The sequence below is a fragment of the Anopheles cruzii genome, chromosome 3 (assembly GCF_943734635.1).
Source record: "Anopheles cruzii chromosome 3, idAnoCruzAS_RS32_06, whole genome shotgun sequence".
NCBI classification, from domain to species: Eukaryota; Metazoa; Arthropoda; class Insecta; order Diptera; family Culicidae; genus Anopheles; species Anopheles cruzii.
Genome location: NC_069145.1, coordinates 34110697 through 34129712, shown reverse-complemented (window position 1 = coordinate 34129712; position 19016 = coordinate 34110697). Strand labels below are relative to the sequence as shown.

At 49.3% G+C, this 19016-nt stretch overlaps 1 protein-coding gene across 3 annotated transcripts in view; it reads right to left on the bottom strand.

The window, feature by feature from the left end:
* LOC128272331 (protein roadkill) overlaps positions 1-19016 on the bottom strand; it is a 76634-nt gene that overhangs the window by 686 nt on the left and 56932 nt on the right. For 2 of the 3 annotated variants that reach the window (XM_053010119.1, XM_053010120.1), the window contains exons 1-6: positions 17038-17174; positions 16747-16900; positions 1641-1762; positions 709-988; positions 457-634; positions 49-370 (exon numbers count right to left, since the gene is read on the bottom strand). In XM_053010119.1, coding sequence (XP_052866079.1) covers positions 49-370; positions 457-634; positions 709-988; positions 1641-1762; positions 16747-16900; positions 17038-17081 — 1100 coding nt within the window. In that variant the 5' untranslated portion in view covers positions 17082-17174. Of the gene's footprint in view, positions 1-48; positions 371-456; positions 635-708; positions 989-1640; positions 1763-16746; positions 16901-17037; positions 17175-19016 lie in introns of those variants that run through there. The other variant, XM_053010121.1, reaches the window with a different exon arrangement.

The following is a 19016-nucleotide window of genomic DNA, read 5'->3' as shown; positions in this document are numbered from 1 at the left end:
ACGCGAAATACGAAATACGAGTGGTAGAGACGAAGAAATGCAACTTACGTGTTGATGAAGTCTATCGTTTGGGCCTTCAACTGGTCGGCGCTGTGGAGATCGGCCAGAATGAGCGTGTCGGCCGCGGTCTCGACCGACAGATTAACACAGAGCGCTTCCTCGCACATCACCTTCAGCTTGTCCAGCGCGTACTTGTCGGCCGCCGCCAACAAATCGTCCGCCATCTTGTCCAGGTTGGGCGCCTTCCCGGTGTAGATAAACCGTAGCATCTCTTTTAATACTTCGTGGTCCACGTCGGTGATGGCGACCCGGTTCTGCTTTCGCTCCTCCATCTCGTGCTCGAACATTGCGGCAAACACGGGGCTGCGTGCTGCGTGGGTCAGAGAGACAGAGAGGAGAGAGTGGACATTAAACGAAACCGTCCAGGAATACGCCTTCGCGGTCCTCGTGACGTACCGGCTAGGATTGCTTTGTGCACCTGGAACTCCCGACCGCCGACCGCCAGGGTGACGTCGCTAAACTTTTCGTTGTCGAACAGTGTCCCCAGATCCTCGGACAGCTTACATTCTGGCACTTTGAATTGGATGATGTTGCTCTGGCCGGAAATGTTCACACTGTCGGCCACCACGCTGACCTACGGGGCAAGGAATCCAGATGTTAGTAAACAACATAAGAGAGTAACGAGCGACGCTCCGCTCCTTGCATTACCTCGCAGAATATCGTTAGCTTGTCCTCCGGTAGCAACCCGTTCGCTTCGTCGAGCAGGAAATCCCGGCGGATGAACTTCTTGAAGCCCCAGTCCTTGCCCTGCACGAACCGGTACGCCCGCTGCGATTCCATCGCCTTCGTTTCCTCCCGTTTGGCATTTAGGATCGAGAATTTGAACTTTGCCCGCACTTCCGATTTATTGCAGGACACCAGCAACAGGTAGAGGGAGAGATAGTCTTTGCTTTCTTCGTCGAGACCTTTCGGATTGACGCGCAAGCACCTGAATTGTGAAGGAAAGTAAGCGTTAGTGGATCGACTACTAGAGGTTGCTAAAAGTGTCGGGTCTTAAGTTGTCGGGATCACCGGGAGGGTCTCAAGTTTTTGGAAGTTTTCATACGCAACACAGGTCTGCCGGTTTAAGGATATTTTTTAAGCAAGGAGATACCCTGACAAAGCACGAAAGCGAGCCACGCACCACCAGCACGACACAGTCTCTGGTAGCACTTTCTACACAGAAACTGGCGTAAAAATGCACTTTCTACGCGGATGTAAACTCTTTCCAGCCAATTGCAACATATTCCCCCCGCGTGACGGCGCATGTGGTGAATTGTTGTTGATCCGGCCCGATCCGGACGCCAGGTGAAAGGATCGATTCCACATCGTTCCACCAAGCGCCACTGAGAGAGGTCACCCCAGCAGCGTGGTGTTCAAAAAAAAAAACACCCGGCAACATATTTTTATCTTTTGCCTCCGCCTTGGGGGGTGCACATATCATCGATACGATGTTTTTTCTTTCTGCTTCTTTGATCGCCACTTTTCAGGAAGCAATAGACCAGCGATGACGTGGGTCAGCACGCAAGACACGACGACACGCAATGTGATAAACAAGGGAGAAGGAAGAGGAGAAAAAGAGAAATGAATGTCCAGCTTACCATTTTAGTTTGTCATTAGCACCCGCAGAGAATGTGGAAGATTTCAACACCTCGCCCATCTCTTCCCGGCAGAAGCTGAAATTGTTGATCGTCCACATGTAGCTGAATTTGACCACTTTGACCTGTGGAGAGAGATAGAGAGAAGGCGTTGGTTGTTTAAAACGATGTTACTGCGTTTCATCGGGGAAGCATTTTAGGTGTGTTTTCAGCCTCAAGTCACTTGATCCAATGCGTATTTCCCTGGCAAATATTCTTCTTCTTAACATGCACAGTATGTAAAATGTAAGTAATGAGATTTTAAAGCTACAAAGTTCTGGAGTTTGGTCATAAAATGATCATTTTCTCTGGCCAACTGGAGCTTAAGAAATAGTAAGCAGTCACAAGGTGAAAGAACAAGCGAACGCGGAGGGTTTTGGACGCCCAGGCCTTTCATCGTCTTCCAAGTCTCCACGATACTCTTCAGGAAACGATTATAGCACACAAACCTTTCTTCTACTCATAAATTTCATCACCATAAATTTGTCTGAGGTCACATTATAGGTTTCAGTACATATTTGATCGAGCCTAAAACAATATTTAATATTGGCTCTTTGTACCTTTGTTTTTACTTTTTTGTGACATACAAACTGTCATCCGTCTGATTTGCATAAAATCAGATGCGTTTAAAAAGAGGAAGAATGTACCTTCCAAACTACAGGGTGCGTATTTACGACAGGGGGTATTTAAATGTTAGATAACTCCGCCACCTGTCAGTCGATTTTCACATATCACCCAAATTCTGCAACGTCAGTCTATGCCGTTTTAGTCATAGATCAATTTAAGGCAAAACAGCGGAAGTGTTAATGGAAGTGGTCATTTGAACGATATTGTACTCTGAGCGAAGTATCAATAAGCGACACTCTATACCCTAATCTTGTTCATTTGCCAAAATCGACTGAAAAATAGCGGAAAATTTTTTACATATTAATATCGCCTGTCGTAAATACACACCCCGTATGATACGAACTGACAGGAATGGCTGCATTTAATTTTTTTTTTTCGACAAATGCCTCAGTTCGCATGTTCGCGCACCTTCCGCTTGTGCAAAAATTGGCGCTTTCCCGGGGCCGTCCGGCTTTCGAGGCGATTTCGTCTAGAAACGAATCCTTCCGAAAGCCCCTTTGAGCACGTCTCCCACGATTACGTTGCGTCCCGTTTCCGCCTCTTTGTTGACGGGCGGTGCGACTTTTACAGCGAGCGACTCATCATTACGCGCAGCAAAAAGCCTCCCAATCTTTGCCCGCCCGGGCCACTTTCGCGCGATTGTGCTCTTCCGGCTTTCCCCGGTCTTGCGAAGGGACTGCCACTTGAGGGACTGCAGATGGCAGAACCATGGAGAAGCACCCAAGGGGGGGGGGGGGGGACCCGGCCATCGTCGTAACATTTTGTTTGCTGTTTTTATGGTTTTTCTCTTCTCTGTGTTTTCGGCTGTTGCCAAACTTTTGTAGCGCGGTTGCCCAACACCCACGTTGCGCGCGGGGGAGGAGACGAAAGCTGGAGCGCCGCGAGGCGCTGGTATGTTACCGAAAAGGGAAAAACGCTTCATATTCCATTTGTTGTCTGGGGTTTTCGCATTCACTTTCGTTTCTATTGCCACTTTCAAACCGCCGAGACCGGGCCAGACCGCCGGCCGCCAATTTCTCCCCCCCACACAGCACACCCTCAATTTATGTCGCCCCCTCCCGGGTGGGGTCGATATCTTCTTCGCTTACTCTCTCTCTCTTTCTTTTACTCTGTTCCTTTCCCTCCGTCTGGCGGGTTGATCAGGACGAAGCGATGGAGACCGAAACGCGATCGCGAACTGATCTCCGCCGCGTGGCTCCGTCAATGTTAGGTAACAATATCTTTCCCCGTCGCCCCGCAGCCAACACACGTTACACCATACCGCCCGCCCACCAACGGGTGGCGCGGGGTCTCGAATACGAGAGAGAGAGAGAGAGAGAGAGCGAGAGCCACAGTAGAAGGAAAAGGAGCCCACCAGACCCCGGTCCGGAGAGAGCCGCGCTAGCGCTGCCAGCGGAAAGGGAAACGAAAGTAGCAGCAATGCGGAAGCGGCGCTAGTGTATGTGTGTGTGTGTGCTTCGGTCGCCGAAAAAGGCAAAAAGAGAATGCAAAGCCAGAAACCGTGAACGCGTGGCGCGTCTCCGACGACGACGGAAACCCCTGGCGCCCAATTGCCAGCCCCGATCGCTCCCCGTTTCCCCGGGGGCCCCCCGGGTGATCACGGCGGAGAGTTGGCGGCGCCACCAAAAGGGCCGTCTTCCGATTACGCCGGCTCCCCACCCAGGGGTCGGCCCCACCACTACGCGGAAGAAAGTGATCCTCGCGCGCGCGTCGCGTCGCACGTTGCGACGCGTGTGCGGAAGTGGCCAGGCAGGCGCGGGGGGTTAGTGTGCGCGATTATGTAAAAACAGAGAGTGGCCATTGCGGGGGGCAGGGCACGGCAGGGCAGGGCCCGCTGCCAAACGGAGAGCAGGAGGTAAGAGGAAAGCATAAAAACCGAATGTTAAGCAAAAGGCGATTTCTCTACGCAACGACGCCGCCGAGGTCCCCACGCAATGGCCGGCGGCGGGGGAACGGTAGCCACCCTCCTCTGCCTCTGTAGGGTCTCTCTCTAGGAGGGGTGCGTACGTAACCACACGCCGTGAGAGGCGCGCGGGCACAGCACAGAGTGAGAGTGAAGAAAAGTGAAAATCGGCATGGAACCGCGTAAGAGGGAACCGGGTGGGTGATCGCGGGATTGGGGGGGTCTGTGATGAAGTGAGGTGGCCTTTCCTTTCGATAGCTGGTCGTAACCAGATAGAGGTTGTAGTAGTTCAGCTTCATTTTGAAGACACATTTTCTCTCCTCGAGGTCATCGTCGGTTTCGGCGGGTCCCTCCGCACCGCCGCTGCTGCCCACCGTTCCGTCTGGTGCGGTGGTGCCAGGGCTGGTGGTGGTGGTGGTGGTCGTCGTGGTGATGATGTTCGGTGGCCTCGCACTGCTGGTGCTGGACGGCAAGTTTGTTGCGTGGCTGCTGTTGCTGACGGTGGCATTTGCGGTCGGCTCCTGGCGATCCGTTGCTAAGGACGAAGATGACGCAACGAGTGCCGCTTCCGGTCTGCTGCTGCTGTTGCTGGTGCCATCATCGCTGGCCCGCCTCCGGGAGATCGTCGTAGTCGCCATGTAGGTCGCGGACAGTATCCGACGCCGGCTGGTGGTGGCCCGTAACGGTGACGGTGGTCCCCGGGAACCATCGGCGGTGGTGGCCGGGGGTGGTACGATGAACGCCGTGGCGATCCCGGAGGAAGTGGCCGTGGTCGGGCCGGTCGCAATGGCGATCGTTCTCGTCGTCGTCGTCGTGTTGGCGTCGATTTGCAAACTTTTTTCTTCCATTTTCCGGCAACTTGATTTGGAGGGAGCTTCACACACACACACTGGGGGGCAACGCACCCTCTTCCCCTATGCGCCCACCGAAGGGTGGACAATTCGCGCGGCGCGGTCGGACACTTTGCGCATTTGATTCAATTGCACCTCCTGTTTCCGGCTCCTAGAGAGTGGCCCTAGGGGGAGGATGGAACACGGGCGGCAGATCACAGATCACGGTAAATGCAACAAACAGCCCCACGGAAAGAACACTTGGCGCACAATAATTCGGACGGATTCGCACAGATCGCTTCGGAACACAGCCGGACAGATCCGGATCGGAACACTAAACGGAACAGCCCAGACCCCGGTGGCCACACGCGCGCGCGCACACACAGCAGGCAGCGTCTAGAGAGCGTCACGCGCCGTAGATGCGCACCATTCCGCGTTACTTCACTCACTACGCGCGCCCCGGACGAGAAATGCAAAGAAAGCCGCCCATGCGTCGTCGCGTTCGGCGTCTTCGGGAGCCTCGCCAGTCCCCAGCGATTCGGAGCCGTTCGTGGCCGACGCGAGAGACAGAGAGAGGGACCGAGCGACAGAAGAGAGCCACAGTGCGGCCACAATACAGACTATTGCTTCTGCTGGTGTTACCGCACTCGGACGACGACGGTGGACAGCCCGACGCCGCCGCCGCCGCCTACCGGAGAACTTTCACTGGAGCCAGCGGCGATGGAAGGGAGCGTTCAAGAGCGAGACGGAGCGAGACGGAGCGAGACGGTGCAGACGAACCGAACGCAATCCAACTGGACCGGGGTGTTGTTGCGCGGAGACGGTTACTTTCACGCGAACCCCCGCGAGATGCTGCTGCTACTTTTGGGCCACCCGCCGCTGGACAATATGCAAAAGCGGCGCCAGCGCCAGAAGCTCTTCCTCGTCGTTCTTCGATCCGACACTTCGAATCCGTGGTTTGCCAAAATCCGTCCATGGCAAAAGAGGGCTGGCGGGTGGTGGCTCCTCTCCAGGGCAAAAAAAGAAACTCAGCGACAGACGCGACGCGAAAAAGGTCAAAAAGAGAAGGGATGCCGCCGTCGCCGCCGCCGATGCCGCCCCTGGGAGTCATGAGACTACAGACTGGGCCACCGCTCTCGTTCGTTGGCCATCTCTTTCCCTGTCGCCCGCGATCCGGCCCGGCCAGGGCCAAAGAAAGTCGATAGCAAAACAAAGAAAGCGAGAAAGAAAGAGCGACACAGAAGAGAGCGCCCCCGGGGGGAGGTTGTGGGCAGCCCGCCACCGCCGCCGACCAGGCAAGCGGATTATGTAAGCGGAGAAACGGAGGAGAAAAGGTTAAAAACGAGTTTCCGCAGGAAATAAATGGTGATCGCAACAGAGAGCATCTCCTTCTCCGACGCGTGGGGGTACGGTGGTGTTTCCCGTGCGGAATCGGGGTTTCAACAAAACCGAAAAAACGCCATTTTAAAATCCCTGCACTTCGCGACTGTGACTGTGAACATCACACGTTCGGGAGAAAGGATCAAACTACCAACAAAAGTTGGCGAATTAGTGTGCAAATGTTTTCTGAAAATTGTGAACCTGAGAACCTATGGCAGGCTGTAGTACCCTCTTAAAAGATAATCATCTTCTTCTGTTGCTATCTGTAACATTGTGGTTTTTGAGGGTGTCATTATCAATAATAACCGATCGTATGTTGCCGTCGCTTGGCCGGACATTTGCAGATATATCGATGCATGTTATCCATAGGAGTTGATGCAGTTTGTGACATCTGGTTTTGAGTGTGAGACTCTAGACTTACTTTTGAGGATCGCTACACGGACATACTCGAACAAAGCACTTAGAATGTTTAATGTTTCCTTTCACGTATGTCACAAAACTCTTTGTTGTGCTTTGGTCCGTCCAATTCTTGAGTATGCTTGCGTGGTATCCTTAGTCCGAATGTTGGGAAACCTTGCCAAAATGTTAGACGGTTCGTATCCCGGGCCTTTTTGATGTTCAAGTTCCCAACTGCTCCAATTGATGCACTTCTTCTTACTAGCCATTGGTGACTTGTCCACACCTGAGCGGTTTATTAGAAGACGTCTTATGGCTGAGAGTTGAATGTCTATTCTAATCGATCGTCCACTACACTTGACCCACTATGCTGAACATCGACATGTCCATTAACCAGTGCAGGAACTCTTTTGATTTCTTCTCTATTTGAGGTGCACTTTTGTCTTATTGTAATCTAGTTCTCTGGATCTAGTTTTAATATTTTTTCTCTTGTTACACCGTCCGCTGATTAAATTTGAAACTAAATAAATAAATAAATGATCAAAGACCATGGCCATAAAAATGATGCTCTAAATTTCATTTCTCATTTCGGATTGTAATATTGGAAATTATCTCTGAGCGAGTCCCGAAGTGTAATAAGGTGATCTTCATGGACTAGTCAAGAGAGGCATCCACGCCACTACTTGTTGATCCCGAAAAAAATGTCGTGCCGAATTGTTTAATCACTTCAAGTAAAATAGCGTTGATCAGATCATTAGGAGAATAAAAGATACGAAGATCCTACCACAAATGAGCATTTAGAGCGTTTAGTTCGGACTAAATTTTGGCCAGGGCAATTGGATCGTTACGTCACACGGCTACCAGATCGAGTGGGTGACTTGGATCAGAGCGGTGCGGTGCTTTCCGTTTGTGAAGTTTTCATGGCATGCCGGAAGCACCGCGGTAAGCGCTTTCGCCACAGCCTGAAAAAAGAAGGGTCACACTCCCGACCGGGAGAACGGGGACTCGCTCGTGGGCTCGCGCGCTGCTCCTCAGCGGACACGGAAAAGCCGCGCGCGCCATCGACGCACAACAAACCGGCCCGGCCCGTCCCGGACTGCGCCCGGCCAACAACAGTCGAAACCGAAAGTGAAAACGAAAGTGAACGGTCCGTCGCCGCGCGTCCGCTGTGCCGTGATGATGGGGTGTGATGGTGGCGTTTGCTCCTCACTTTCGCTCTCGATTGGCTCCATTTTCCTCCGACCGGCCGCCGAGACGGGCGCCATTTTTTTGTTTTGTGCCTGTGCCGCGTGAAGTAAAAATGGAGGCGAGCAGCGTGGGACCAGCAACCGGAACACATCGTTTGAGGGAAATTGTAGCCGTGGAAAGTACAACCCCGCGCGCGGCGGCTTACAACAACCGACCCCCGGCGCGAAGGGGAGATGCCGCCGCCACTCTGTTTGCCTCTCTTTCGGAAGCCCGGCCGGCCCGAGAGTGGCCCATGATTATTTTTGATTATTTCAGATTTAAATAAACACAGCGAAAACCCTTGGTGTAGTCGCGGCGGTGGCTAGGACTAGGGTGCGACGACGACGAGGCGGCAGCGGGCCGGCGATGGTATCACCACCGCAAGAGGATCAGAAAGTGAGAGTACCAGCAACACCAACAATGCACCATGAGCAGCGGTGGTTGTGGGTGATGGTGATCAACCGTGATTGAATCTCGGAAGAGAAAAAAAACGTGTAGCGAAAGCACAATATCAGGAAGTGAAATGTGGTTATGCACACATACGGCGGCGGCCTTTTGGGCGGGAAGTGTTTTACAAAACTGTTACATCTATCGTGAAAATGGTTCGCCGCGCCCTTTGTGGCCTGGCAATCAAAAAAAAACTTTATCCAATCGCAAATGCTTAAGCGATTATAATAAGGAACAGGCAAGGAAGTGGTCAAGAATGGTACACAAATTGAGATTGTTCTATATGTTGTAATATGAAGAGGTCTCGATGAATGGGGTTTGCAACAAACCTAAATCTTCGCTTGTTACGCGGACTTTTCCTTTCTCTGTTTCAACTATTGATATAACCTTTACCAGCATTTAGACTTTATCTTACAATAGCTGAGTAATTTTTACGCGTTCAAAGGAATTTTGAACCTTTTTCAGTTACTTGTACATACGATTGGCACTTGCATTGGTGTCCGTTGATCATATATGACGCACCGGATCCAAACCAAACCACGACTAACTTCCAGCTGATTCCGTCAATTGGATCAAATCGTGTTCCGTTTACTGGATCCATAAACGATAAACACCACCACAAGGTATTTATTAAACTAAACTCAAAACGGGAGCAATGGCTTCTCGTAAACTTCTGCCATGTCTATTACGACTTTCAGTTCTCTCCGATCTCTTCAGCAAAACAAATATATTACAACATACTGTGGTTAAAAAATAACGGGAATTCGAATAACTCGAAAAATTTTTCTTTATTCTGCTAATTCATTACTTTTAAAATAATCCACAAGCTATGCAAGACATATACTAATTTTGTCTACTTTTGTTCCAATTTTCGAATTGATCTGAAAAGTTCCTTTTGGGTTCCTTCAACACACTCTTCGATTCGGCTCCTATCTCAAGTATTGACTGAAAAAGGTGTCCATGGAGTGGTCTCTTAGCGACACCGGCGAATAGCCAGACAACTGCTTTTTGTTATTATTTAACACAATAGTAATTCACAAAAATCATCTTTTCAGGGGTTAAAAATCCTGACACAGAACCCTTCTCATAATGGCCTTTATTTGACATTGATAAATGATTCATAACCAAGACTAGAGTCATTTGGAAGTGAAAGCTCAGAATTTGGGAATCCATAAAATACTTGAAAGCTTCTTAACCTACTTATCTATAGCATTAATTTGTATTTTGTAATTTCTTAACTTCAAATCATAGAAATCATTTATGACAAATAATCACAATATGCCTTTTCTCTTTCTATTTTCATTGAAAGTGGCGAGAGGAAACACACCGTACTGGAAGGGTTTCCTGCTTTCCGGACCAACGAGAAAGATAGCTGAGCAACGCAGGGTGTCTTCTGTGCACGGCGCCATCCATGTCGGCCAATATTACATCCGAGAGAGAAGGAATCCAGTTTTTATTGTTTAGGCAAAAAAACCTAACTCCCTACATCTACTTGGCAGCAGAGCTAATAGTTCCAGGAGGCTTTCGTTGGAGGGTGCGAAGGAACACACATAGGAAGGTAACAAAAAAAAAAGATAAGTAATGCTAACTTTTTAAGACTGGGAAAAGGAATTTCGATATAGGAGGTTGCCGTTGCTCGACCCCCAGAGACCGGATATTGTATACTTCCGCTTTTTGTTTCTTATTTTTTGGTTTCCTAAACAACTCTTCGAGTTTCCTTTCGTAATTGATGCTTGCCGATAACTAAATCATATCGACATAATCGATGTATTTACTGTACCGTACGAGCTCAAGAGGATTTATGAGATACAAAATTCCATAACGCATGAAAGGCGACCGGCGAAAGGCGAAGACTGGGCCGACCGACGAAGGCTTGAGGCGCAGCTACAATCACAACGATCAAGAAGAAGCTCGTCTGGTCGGGTCGATGCCCTCCCGCGGTGTTTAGTATTCTGGTCGGGCACACAAAGCTCGACTACGTACCTCAGAAGCACCCTCTACAACAACCACCGAAGACGCATGTTCGTTCTTGGGCGTGATTAGATCCGCTCGGGCAGTAACTGGAAAAGGCTCGCGAGGCGCGCGCACCTTCTTCGTCGCTTTCTTAACGTGCGCGAGGCGCGACGCACTCCGCTGACAGTCGCGCCGGGCACCAGCAGACCAGAGTCAGTAACGGGCAGGGTAGCCCTGGAAATGATTTCGATGAAATGGCCAGCTAGAGTTAACGCAAGTCGGAAATTGTTGGTTCTTTCGTCCATCTTTCTTCACTCCGCATTGGGGGCGAGAAGGCAGCGAAACGAATCCATAGATCGACGACCTCTTCCTCTTCGCGGCCGGGAAGATGAGAAAAATAGTTTCCACTATTACGGCGACTGTCTACGGTGCCCTGCCCAACGGGCTTTCGCAAAACAGGAAAATGCAAAAAAAACACATAATTTCCTTGCTTTTCACGGTCAGCGATGGGAGAGCGTCTGGTGTGAAAAGTTCATTAACCATCGGCGCGGCCCATTTACGAGCCAGCCGGAGGGGTACTGGGGGTATCTATGATCTATTTGAAGATTCTTAGCTCTTCGGACCACTTCTGGCATTACCTCGGCCCAGAAGAAAAAGCCGATCCAGCAGAAGAAGGTGTGTGGCTAAAGAGCTGCGGAGTAATTTACGTTTCTATCGCGAACCGAGACGGTCGAAAAAGGTCCGTTAATCCCTAAAAGAAAGATCGCGCAGCTGCGTTACGCTACCACGCAAATATTACAACTGAACAAAACGAGAAAATTTTAAAAAGTAAAGTATCAACGAAAACAAAAGCCTTTCTAATACCTTTTCAGGTGAATCAATAGAGTTGTTTTTCTATTTAAAAACTATTTTTTCCCCACAAATCAACCGTTTCACTGCAAAACCGATATACTACCTCCTAATGTCGTTTAAAAAGTAAGTAAAATAAAGAAGTTGACTTCAAATTGTGGCGCTTAAAACCTCATTAAACCAGCTGTTAGGTCCATCCTTATACTCGATTACTTCTATCAATCCTCACGGGCCTCGAATGGCGACTTTAAACTTGTGGTCTGGTGTCAAAATTGTGTGTGATTGTGAAATCTATGTGGTCATAGTGTCTCAGATAGTGCGACGGAACCTGCATACCTCCTGTTTTGCACATTTGTTTCTGTTGTCATCCGCATGTCTCGCTCCTCCGCCGTCAAGTACGCGGATTAACCTTGAACTCAGCGCGCGGATCAGTTCAGAAGCATCATCTTCTTGTGTGTTTGTGTGTCTGATGGGTGTTGCAGCATGCTCCTCGCTCGGATCGCATATCAGCAGCAGTAGAGAGGTAGTTTGCGAACGGAAAACGTAAACACTTCTCTGCTTACATCACACAAACACACATCTGCAATGTAAATATGATGAACGCATGTGTCTAATATGAAACACACATACGTTAATCGTCAACTCCACACGTTATGATGCAAGAGACGATTATTGGCTCCACAACAGAGCGTTGCAATTGTAAAATTGAAGAAAACTATTGATAAGTTTTGGTTTTACGATAAGATGCACAATTTAAAGTTCTCAAGAACCGTTGGAGCTAAGTTCCCTGACCGTAAGCTAATTTTGCACACAATTACCAATGACGCATGGAATGGAGAACCGCGCAGTGGGCGTTTAAGTCCAGCGAATGGATAGAGGCGACGAAATATCATGTTCAACAGAAGAGGAATATATTGAAAGAGTTTAAAGGCATTGAAAGAGGAACAGGAAAAAGCAAGAAGGTTGCTGACCACCAGAAATGTGGAACCATCTCGACAGAAAAAAATAAATATAAATTCACTTCGAAGCATTCGGAGAGAAGTGTTCGGACAAAGTAGTTATTGGTGACTTCACACCGAAAAGAAGACGCTGGATTCAAAAGGATGAAGACGACGACGTATGTTCGATGTTGCTCGATGCAAGAACTGTGTCCCTTTCCTTTCACACGTCGGTTAAGGTAATTTTCCTTCCACAGATGTTTCTGAAGTGTCACAGGTAATAAAGTTGTTTTCCTGTTTTTGGACTGCCCATGACGGGTTATAAAATAATTCAGAATGGAACATCTCTACCTCTTCTTTTCATTAATTAAAATAGTCTTTTGGGCAAACCCAGGAGATCTCTAAACAGAAGAATTCTATTGGGCAATAGAAGAGAAGTTCCAAAGCAAGCAATACGGCACGAATCATTCTGAACCATGAATCATTTGTTGATGCTTCATTATTACTTGATTTTTTAAGGATAAGGGAGCATATGTAATGACTTTCAAGAAGAATGGAGCCTAAAGCAGAACTTTCAAACATTACCAGAACATGTCTGGCTCGCTACCAACCGGCCACCGAATCGAAGGGGGATATATGTTGGACTGTGAGGTAAATGTCTTCACACACACACACGGGTATAGGTTCACCAGAACGAGCAGCACTCCCGCCGCCCGGCGCAAAGGGATCCCCCGGGAAGATGTCTTCATTCTGGCGCCTTCTTTTGCTCCATAAGGACATGCAAAAGGGGATACTGCTATTCCGGTTAATGGCACTAATGTGACTCAAAGATCGACATAAAAAGAACTATCTTATTGGGTTGCCAATACCTTTTTTCCAGACTTCAAAAAAACACAAGTCGGACCGTGTTTTTACAGATCTTACGACGAACCTACCTGTTTACTAACCACATTAACATAAAGTACGGACATATGTTGAACAGCAATTGGCTCCAGAATTAGGAGGATATTATAGCACGGCAGCCACACACACAAACGGACACATCCGAGAATGCATCAAACGTGTCGCGGGCCGTTAAAGAGGTGGAATCGCACCACGCTGCTTTCTCCCTATCGCTCTCTCCCGTTCTCTCGCCAGAGCCCCAATTGTAATCGTTCTCTAATTTTCGAAACCCACCCACTGGGTGGTGGGCTGGGTGAATAAACTGGCACAAAACGCTTGACCGCCCCCCACCGCAGCGGGAGAGAGAGTCTCTGAAGCAGAACCTGGACTTGGGGATGTTGCTCAAACAAGTTGCTTCTAGCACCCCATCATCGCGGGCCCACCTGCAGCACCGCGTCCTCCTCTTCCTGTTTTCCCCCCAGGCAACGAAGAAGGAGCGGCCATGACGCGTCACCGCCACCGCCGCCGCCGCCACCACTGGCACAGTAGTTCAAAAACCTCTCGGCCTTGAAAAGTGACGTCGATCCCCATCTCGCGTGTACCTGTATCTCTCTCTGGGTCCTTCTCTCGCTCTCTCGCGCGTTCCTTGTTTGAGTTGTTGGACTCGCTTCTGAGCGTGCTCTTCCTACAGAGTTCAGAACCCCCTACACTCCTCCTCTGGCGACCACCCACTTCTCCGCGGGAAACGTTCCCCACAAAAAGACCATCGTACCCCGCACAAAATCACACTTTCCTGCCTCTCTTTCATTTGCTACCGCCTTCTGGTCCCATTCTCGGCAACCGACCGGCAAGGATTCCTGTGCGTAGGGACACTTCTTTCCGCCCAAAACGATAGGGTTTTTCGATTTTTTGTGAAGTTTTGGACGCAAGCGCCATTAACCGAAGCACCCGATGTTATGAAACTTTTGTCAAAGATGGAGCGCTCTGTTCCCGGGGAGGCCGATGATCGACGGTGGACGACCCCGACTGACCAGAGGGATGGGATGGGATGCCGATTACGGTTCCCCAACTCACACACACGAGCGGCGGGTTGTTAGTTTCATATTCTCGGCTGCTGATCGCTGATCATCACACGGAGGTCACCCACGGAGAGAGCAAAGAATGAAGGCACAAAATCTGGGTGGAAGAAAATTTGCTAAGTGGCAACAACCCGTGGCCGTGGCCCGGCCCGGCCCGGCTATGGCGGTGGTTATCGCAAATATCCCGAACCAAACCATACCACATTTTTGGAACTCGTCATTCGGATCGGCGCAGGAAGATGTTTACTCGCGAGACGGTTCCACTTGTCGGCGCGGCTCGTTGGCTTATTCTTCGCCCAATCTTTCATTCTCTCGCCTTCTCTCGTTTTCCTCGCGAACAGAGATAAATGGGAATCCGCCGTCTGGGTTGTTGAACTGTTTACGCATCATCACCGCCCCATCATCATCATCGTTTTGGGGAAATCAAGAAGCAATGGAACGGACTAACAGAGGTGTCATAATAACTATTACTCTGTCGCAATATAGTCACATTCGAAAATCAACATATTATACAAATTTGGTGTTCATTTCAATTGCTGGCAAATTGACATATCTTGCGACGACCCCTTCAAGGGCGTCGAAACCTTTTGTCTTACGATCTCGAAATAAAAGATTCTTAGCCATATTCGAGAACACAGAGAGACACTTCATCCACTCTCTTGCGTTACCTTTTCTCTTGCTTCCCGTCACCAGTTAGTGGTGTGTAGTTCAACGAATTACCTTGAATATCGAAGGCACTTCACACGGCGAAAGGGAAGCATCACCCCATCGTCATCAAGGCACCTCACCTCAGAGTATCGTTTGCCGGTACATTTCTAGTCGGTCGGTGCCGCTCGCTACCAACCGGCCACCGATTCGAAGGGGGGATATATGTTGGACTGTGAGGTAAATGTCTTCACACACACACGGGTGTAGGTTCACCAGAACGAGCAGCACTCCCGCCGCCCGGCGCAAAGGGATCCCCCGGGGTCCGTTTCTCGTTGAGAATGTGAAGAAAGAAGACTCCACACCCTACGAACGATGGCAACATGGTTACGCGGAGCATAACCGTCCGTCGGGCGGGCGCGCACGCGGATGGGGTCCATGGGCATCGACCGAGACATTCTTAACGAACAACGAACCCAAAGAACCCCGTATCCGGCGCGAGTCTGGCAGCACCGAAACGAACACGTACTATATAGAGGGAAATACCAATTTACGGATGAAGACGATACCGAGACGATCGTTGGGAAAAAAGAACAACCAAAAATATCTGACTAGTTTTTAAATTATGTGGCATCAAACTTCTATTTCTATTACAAAATTATACTTGCTGAATGTTCACTTGTTGTCAATTGAATAATAAATTGGAACTTGGGCAAAAACATCAAATCAAGATGGTTTTACACAACTCCACAGTGCCGCTTTTGGAAGAAAATTAAAGTTATTACTTAGTGCGATGGGTACAAAATAGTTACGATCTGGTGACAGATACAAACTGTTGCGCTGACGCATGTTCTACTGAGTGGCCACACATAGCAGGAAGACATGGTGGAAAACTCTATTTTTACACATCCTAGACCGAAGATGGTATCGCTTGGTAGTCCGTCTTTCACTGCTGTACTGGTTCCATGTTTCAACCAGCATGGGCGCTCATTAGACAACTTGCTTACCATGCTCAACTTAGACCTCTAAGAAATCTAGCTAAGAACTAGATTTACGAGTCCAAGAAGAAGAGTGGAATACTTTACTGATAGTGCTGACAGTTGACATGTATAATTCTTGGTGAATTAAACTATTGTATCACTGTTTCGCGATTTTCCTGCGCGCCATGACCCCGCTGCACCAAATAGAGTTCACAGCCAGTTGGAGCGATCTTGGGGTTTTCATTTTTTCTGCCACTCTGGTTCCACCAGAAGAGCCATTGCCATCGCGTGAAGGACTCACGGAAATAAGAGTTGAACACGGCGGCGGCGCGCGCACAACGGAATGAACTTGAGGGGCACCACACACAAGGAACGACCCCAGCCAGGCACGTCGCCGTGTAGCAGACAGGCCGCGCATCGTCGGCATGCTTATGCTTAAGAAGGTGGTGCTGCCGGCGTCTTGTGAGACTATCAGGCCGCGAACAAGGGAACTAGTGGAGCAAAGCGTACGATAATCGTACGCCGTCGTAGCTGTGGTACACGAAGAGAAGGTAACACCGCAACGGTTGGCCGATGATGTTGACCCCACCGGCGCGCTTGACGAGAGCGTTGTCAGGGTCCTTCCGTCTGTGAGACTCTGACATTCTCTCCCAGCCGTGGCGTGAAGGAACTTGCCTCCAAGAGCCTTGACGAAAAGTCTACGAACGACACTGAGGCGCACTAATAGGTTGGGCCGATGAACATCGCGTACGATCACGGCGAAAGGGGGATGGCCGCTTCCAATCGCCATCCTTTCCATCATTTACCTCCATCACTTCGAAGATTATTCGTTATCAATCGCCTCAACAAGAAATACTTGAACGATTTTAAAGAGCCTATGGAAATGCATTGGATCAAAGCTATTCCCCGCACGGAACATGGGAAAGTAACTTACCTGAGTGTAACACCAATTTTCCGCCACCGGTGTGTTTACTTCCGGCAGCGGGGGCGAGGGCACCCTGCTGTTTGCCATGGTGCTACTGGATGAGTGCAGGTTTGATGTAACTCTAGCAGTTTGACCTGCCGGACAGTCACTAACTACCGGCAATCTGCAAGAGGGAAACAATAAAAAAAAAGGGGGAATACATTACTCTTTATGCTACGGAAAGATGGGTTGAAGATAATGAAATGGTACGCAAAACCAATGCATAGCTGGGTTGAACAGTTAAGGTGTGTCTTCTAGTACCTCACAGTGTAGTAGCTAAGCCAGTTCGTCTCCTCGGAAGTCATCTGACCAGCAACGCAAGCAGCAACACCACCGGAACCGGAATCGAACCCGACATGTGCGAAAATCCCTTCACTTCAAATCTCTCGCACACAAGCACACGCACAAACCCTCCCCGTTGCTATTGTTAATTTTACTGAGATTGCACAATATCGGGTGTACGATTCTCGAACCGGGGTTTTGTAAAAAAAAAACTAAATCACGAATTTCGCTGGAATGGATTCGATCCACGGACGCACTTGATTATTTGTGTTGGATGATGGCTTCTCACATTCCTGCCAAGCGCTGCACCCCAGAAACAATAGGCACAACAAAAAATATGCATTATTAAACCATTCACTATTTTGACTCTCGATTTTGCTTAATATGATTCAACCATCTTAACCAACTTAACAACTTTTTCTGTTTTGGTAAATGTCCTTGAACGCATAGGTCGGCCACTGCCCGCGTGAAGTTGAACTCACCGAGCAACCTTTGCCATGCGTGACAACATCCATGGTCATGCTCATAATACAGAAACCGATGCCGTACGGAAGTATAGGATACTTTTTTCATGGAATTCTTATTGTTCACCACAGAATGTCCTCATTTTTTGATAGCTCAGGAGGTTCAAGATTTTACAAACGCATTACCAAACGTCTCCAACAGTCTGAACCAGAACTTCTTTAACAATTGCTCCACGAGCCTGTCATTGCACGGACGATTCAAGGTGCACTTGGATACACTTCCTGATGTTTAAATTTTTGATCTATGAAGGCTTCTTTGTGGCATGGAAAAAAACATGGTCCGCGGTCACAAAGGTGAACCCCGCTGCCGCCGTCAGGATATTCCATCTGCCATGTGCATGTGTGTGACTTTCGTTAAATCTAACCCGCATCAATAGAACTCAATGAGCGCGAGTTGTTGAAGGGACCATGAAAAAGAGAAATCGTTGTTAATCAACAGAGGGAGTATGGGAGCTGGAAAAAGAAAGCGAAAGAGAGCGAGGAGAGCGTGCGAGAGAGAGACACACTGTCACTGGCATAGAACGGACGAGAACGGGACGCCAAGCCTCGGTTCATGTTTCGGGGGTAGCCCCTTGCGAATGATCCTGCGGGACAAATTGAACGATCAACAGCGCAGGGGTGGGAACGAAGAGAAAGAGAGCGCAGGCGGCATGGAGAGCGTGACAGAGAGAGCATCAAGTCAGGTTTGGGCCATCGTCACGCCACACCACCACTACACAACCGTCGTCATCGTTGCAGCAACATATTACTGCGGACAGAGGCACACGGCACACCAGGAAGACACTGCACACACAACACGCCACACACATTATGATAATAGTTTGCTCCCTTTTTTCCCTTTAATTTTCAAGGTTTTAGCCCCGTGCCTCTGACCAGCGACGAGGGGGACGACTTCGGATTTGACGTTTCTCTCGGTCTGGGAACCGCCGCCACCGTGATTCGGGAAGGTATCAAACGACAGACACACACCGCGAGGCGCGCACACATTCATCATCGATATATTGGAGCGACGGTTTCTTCCCGCACCGCAGCTTTCCAGCTTCTCCGTAGCCCCCTTTTTCTGGACAGGGTGTTTCTCACTCGGCAGGCACTACAAAATGGCTGTAACATCGTTACACGGAGGTCGTTCAACACACACATTTGGTCAGATATTTCTCTGTGCAACGGGTATCTGCGAGTAACACACACGTTAAGCTAAGGGTTTGGCCACACCGAACCGTTCAGAACAAGGTCGGGACGGAGAAGAACCGGATGAAACCATGAATGGGAACCACTGCTGATGAACCGAGTGTGTCTCTGTCACTCGCTTTGCTGGGATCAAAGGCAAAGGTAGCTGGGATGGGATGTGGATAAGGATTCGTTCGTCCTATCCCTATCCCTATGAAGAAGCACCTTTTAGAAGCACACACACACACGCACAAAGGGGCGACTCTC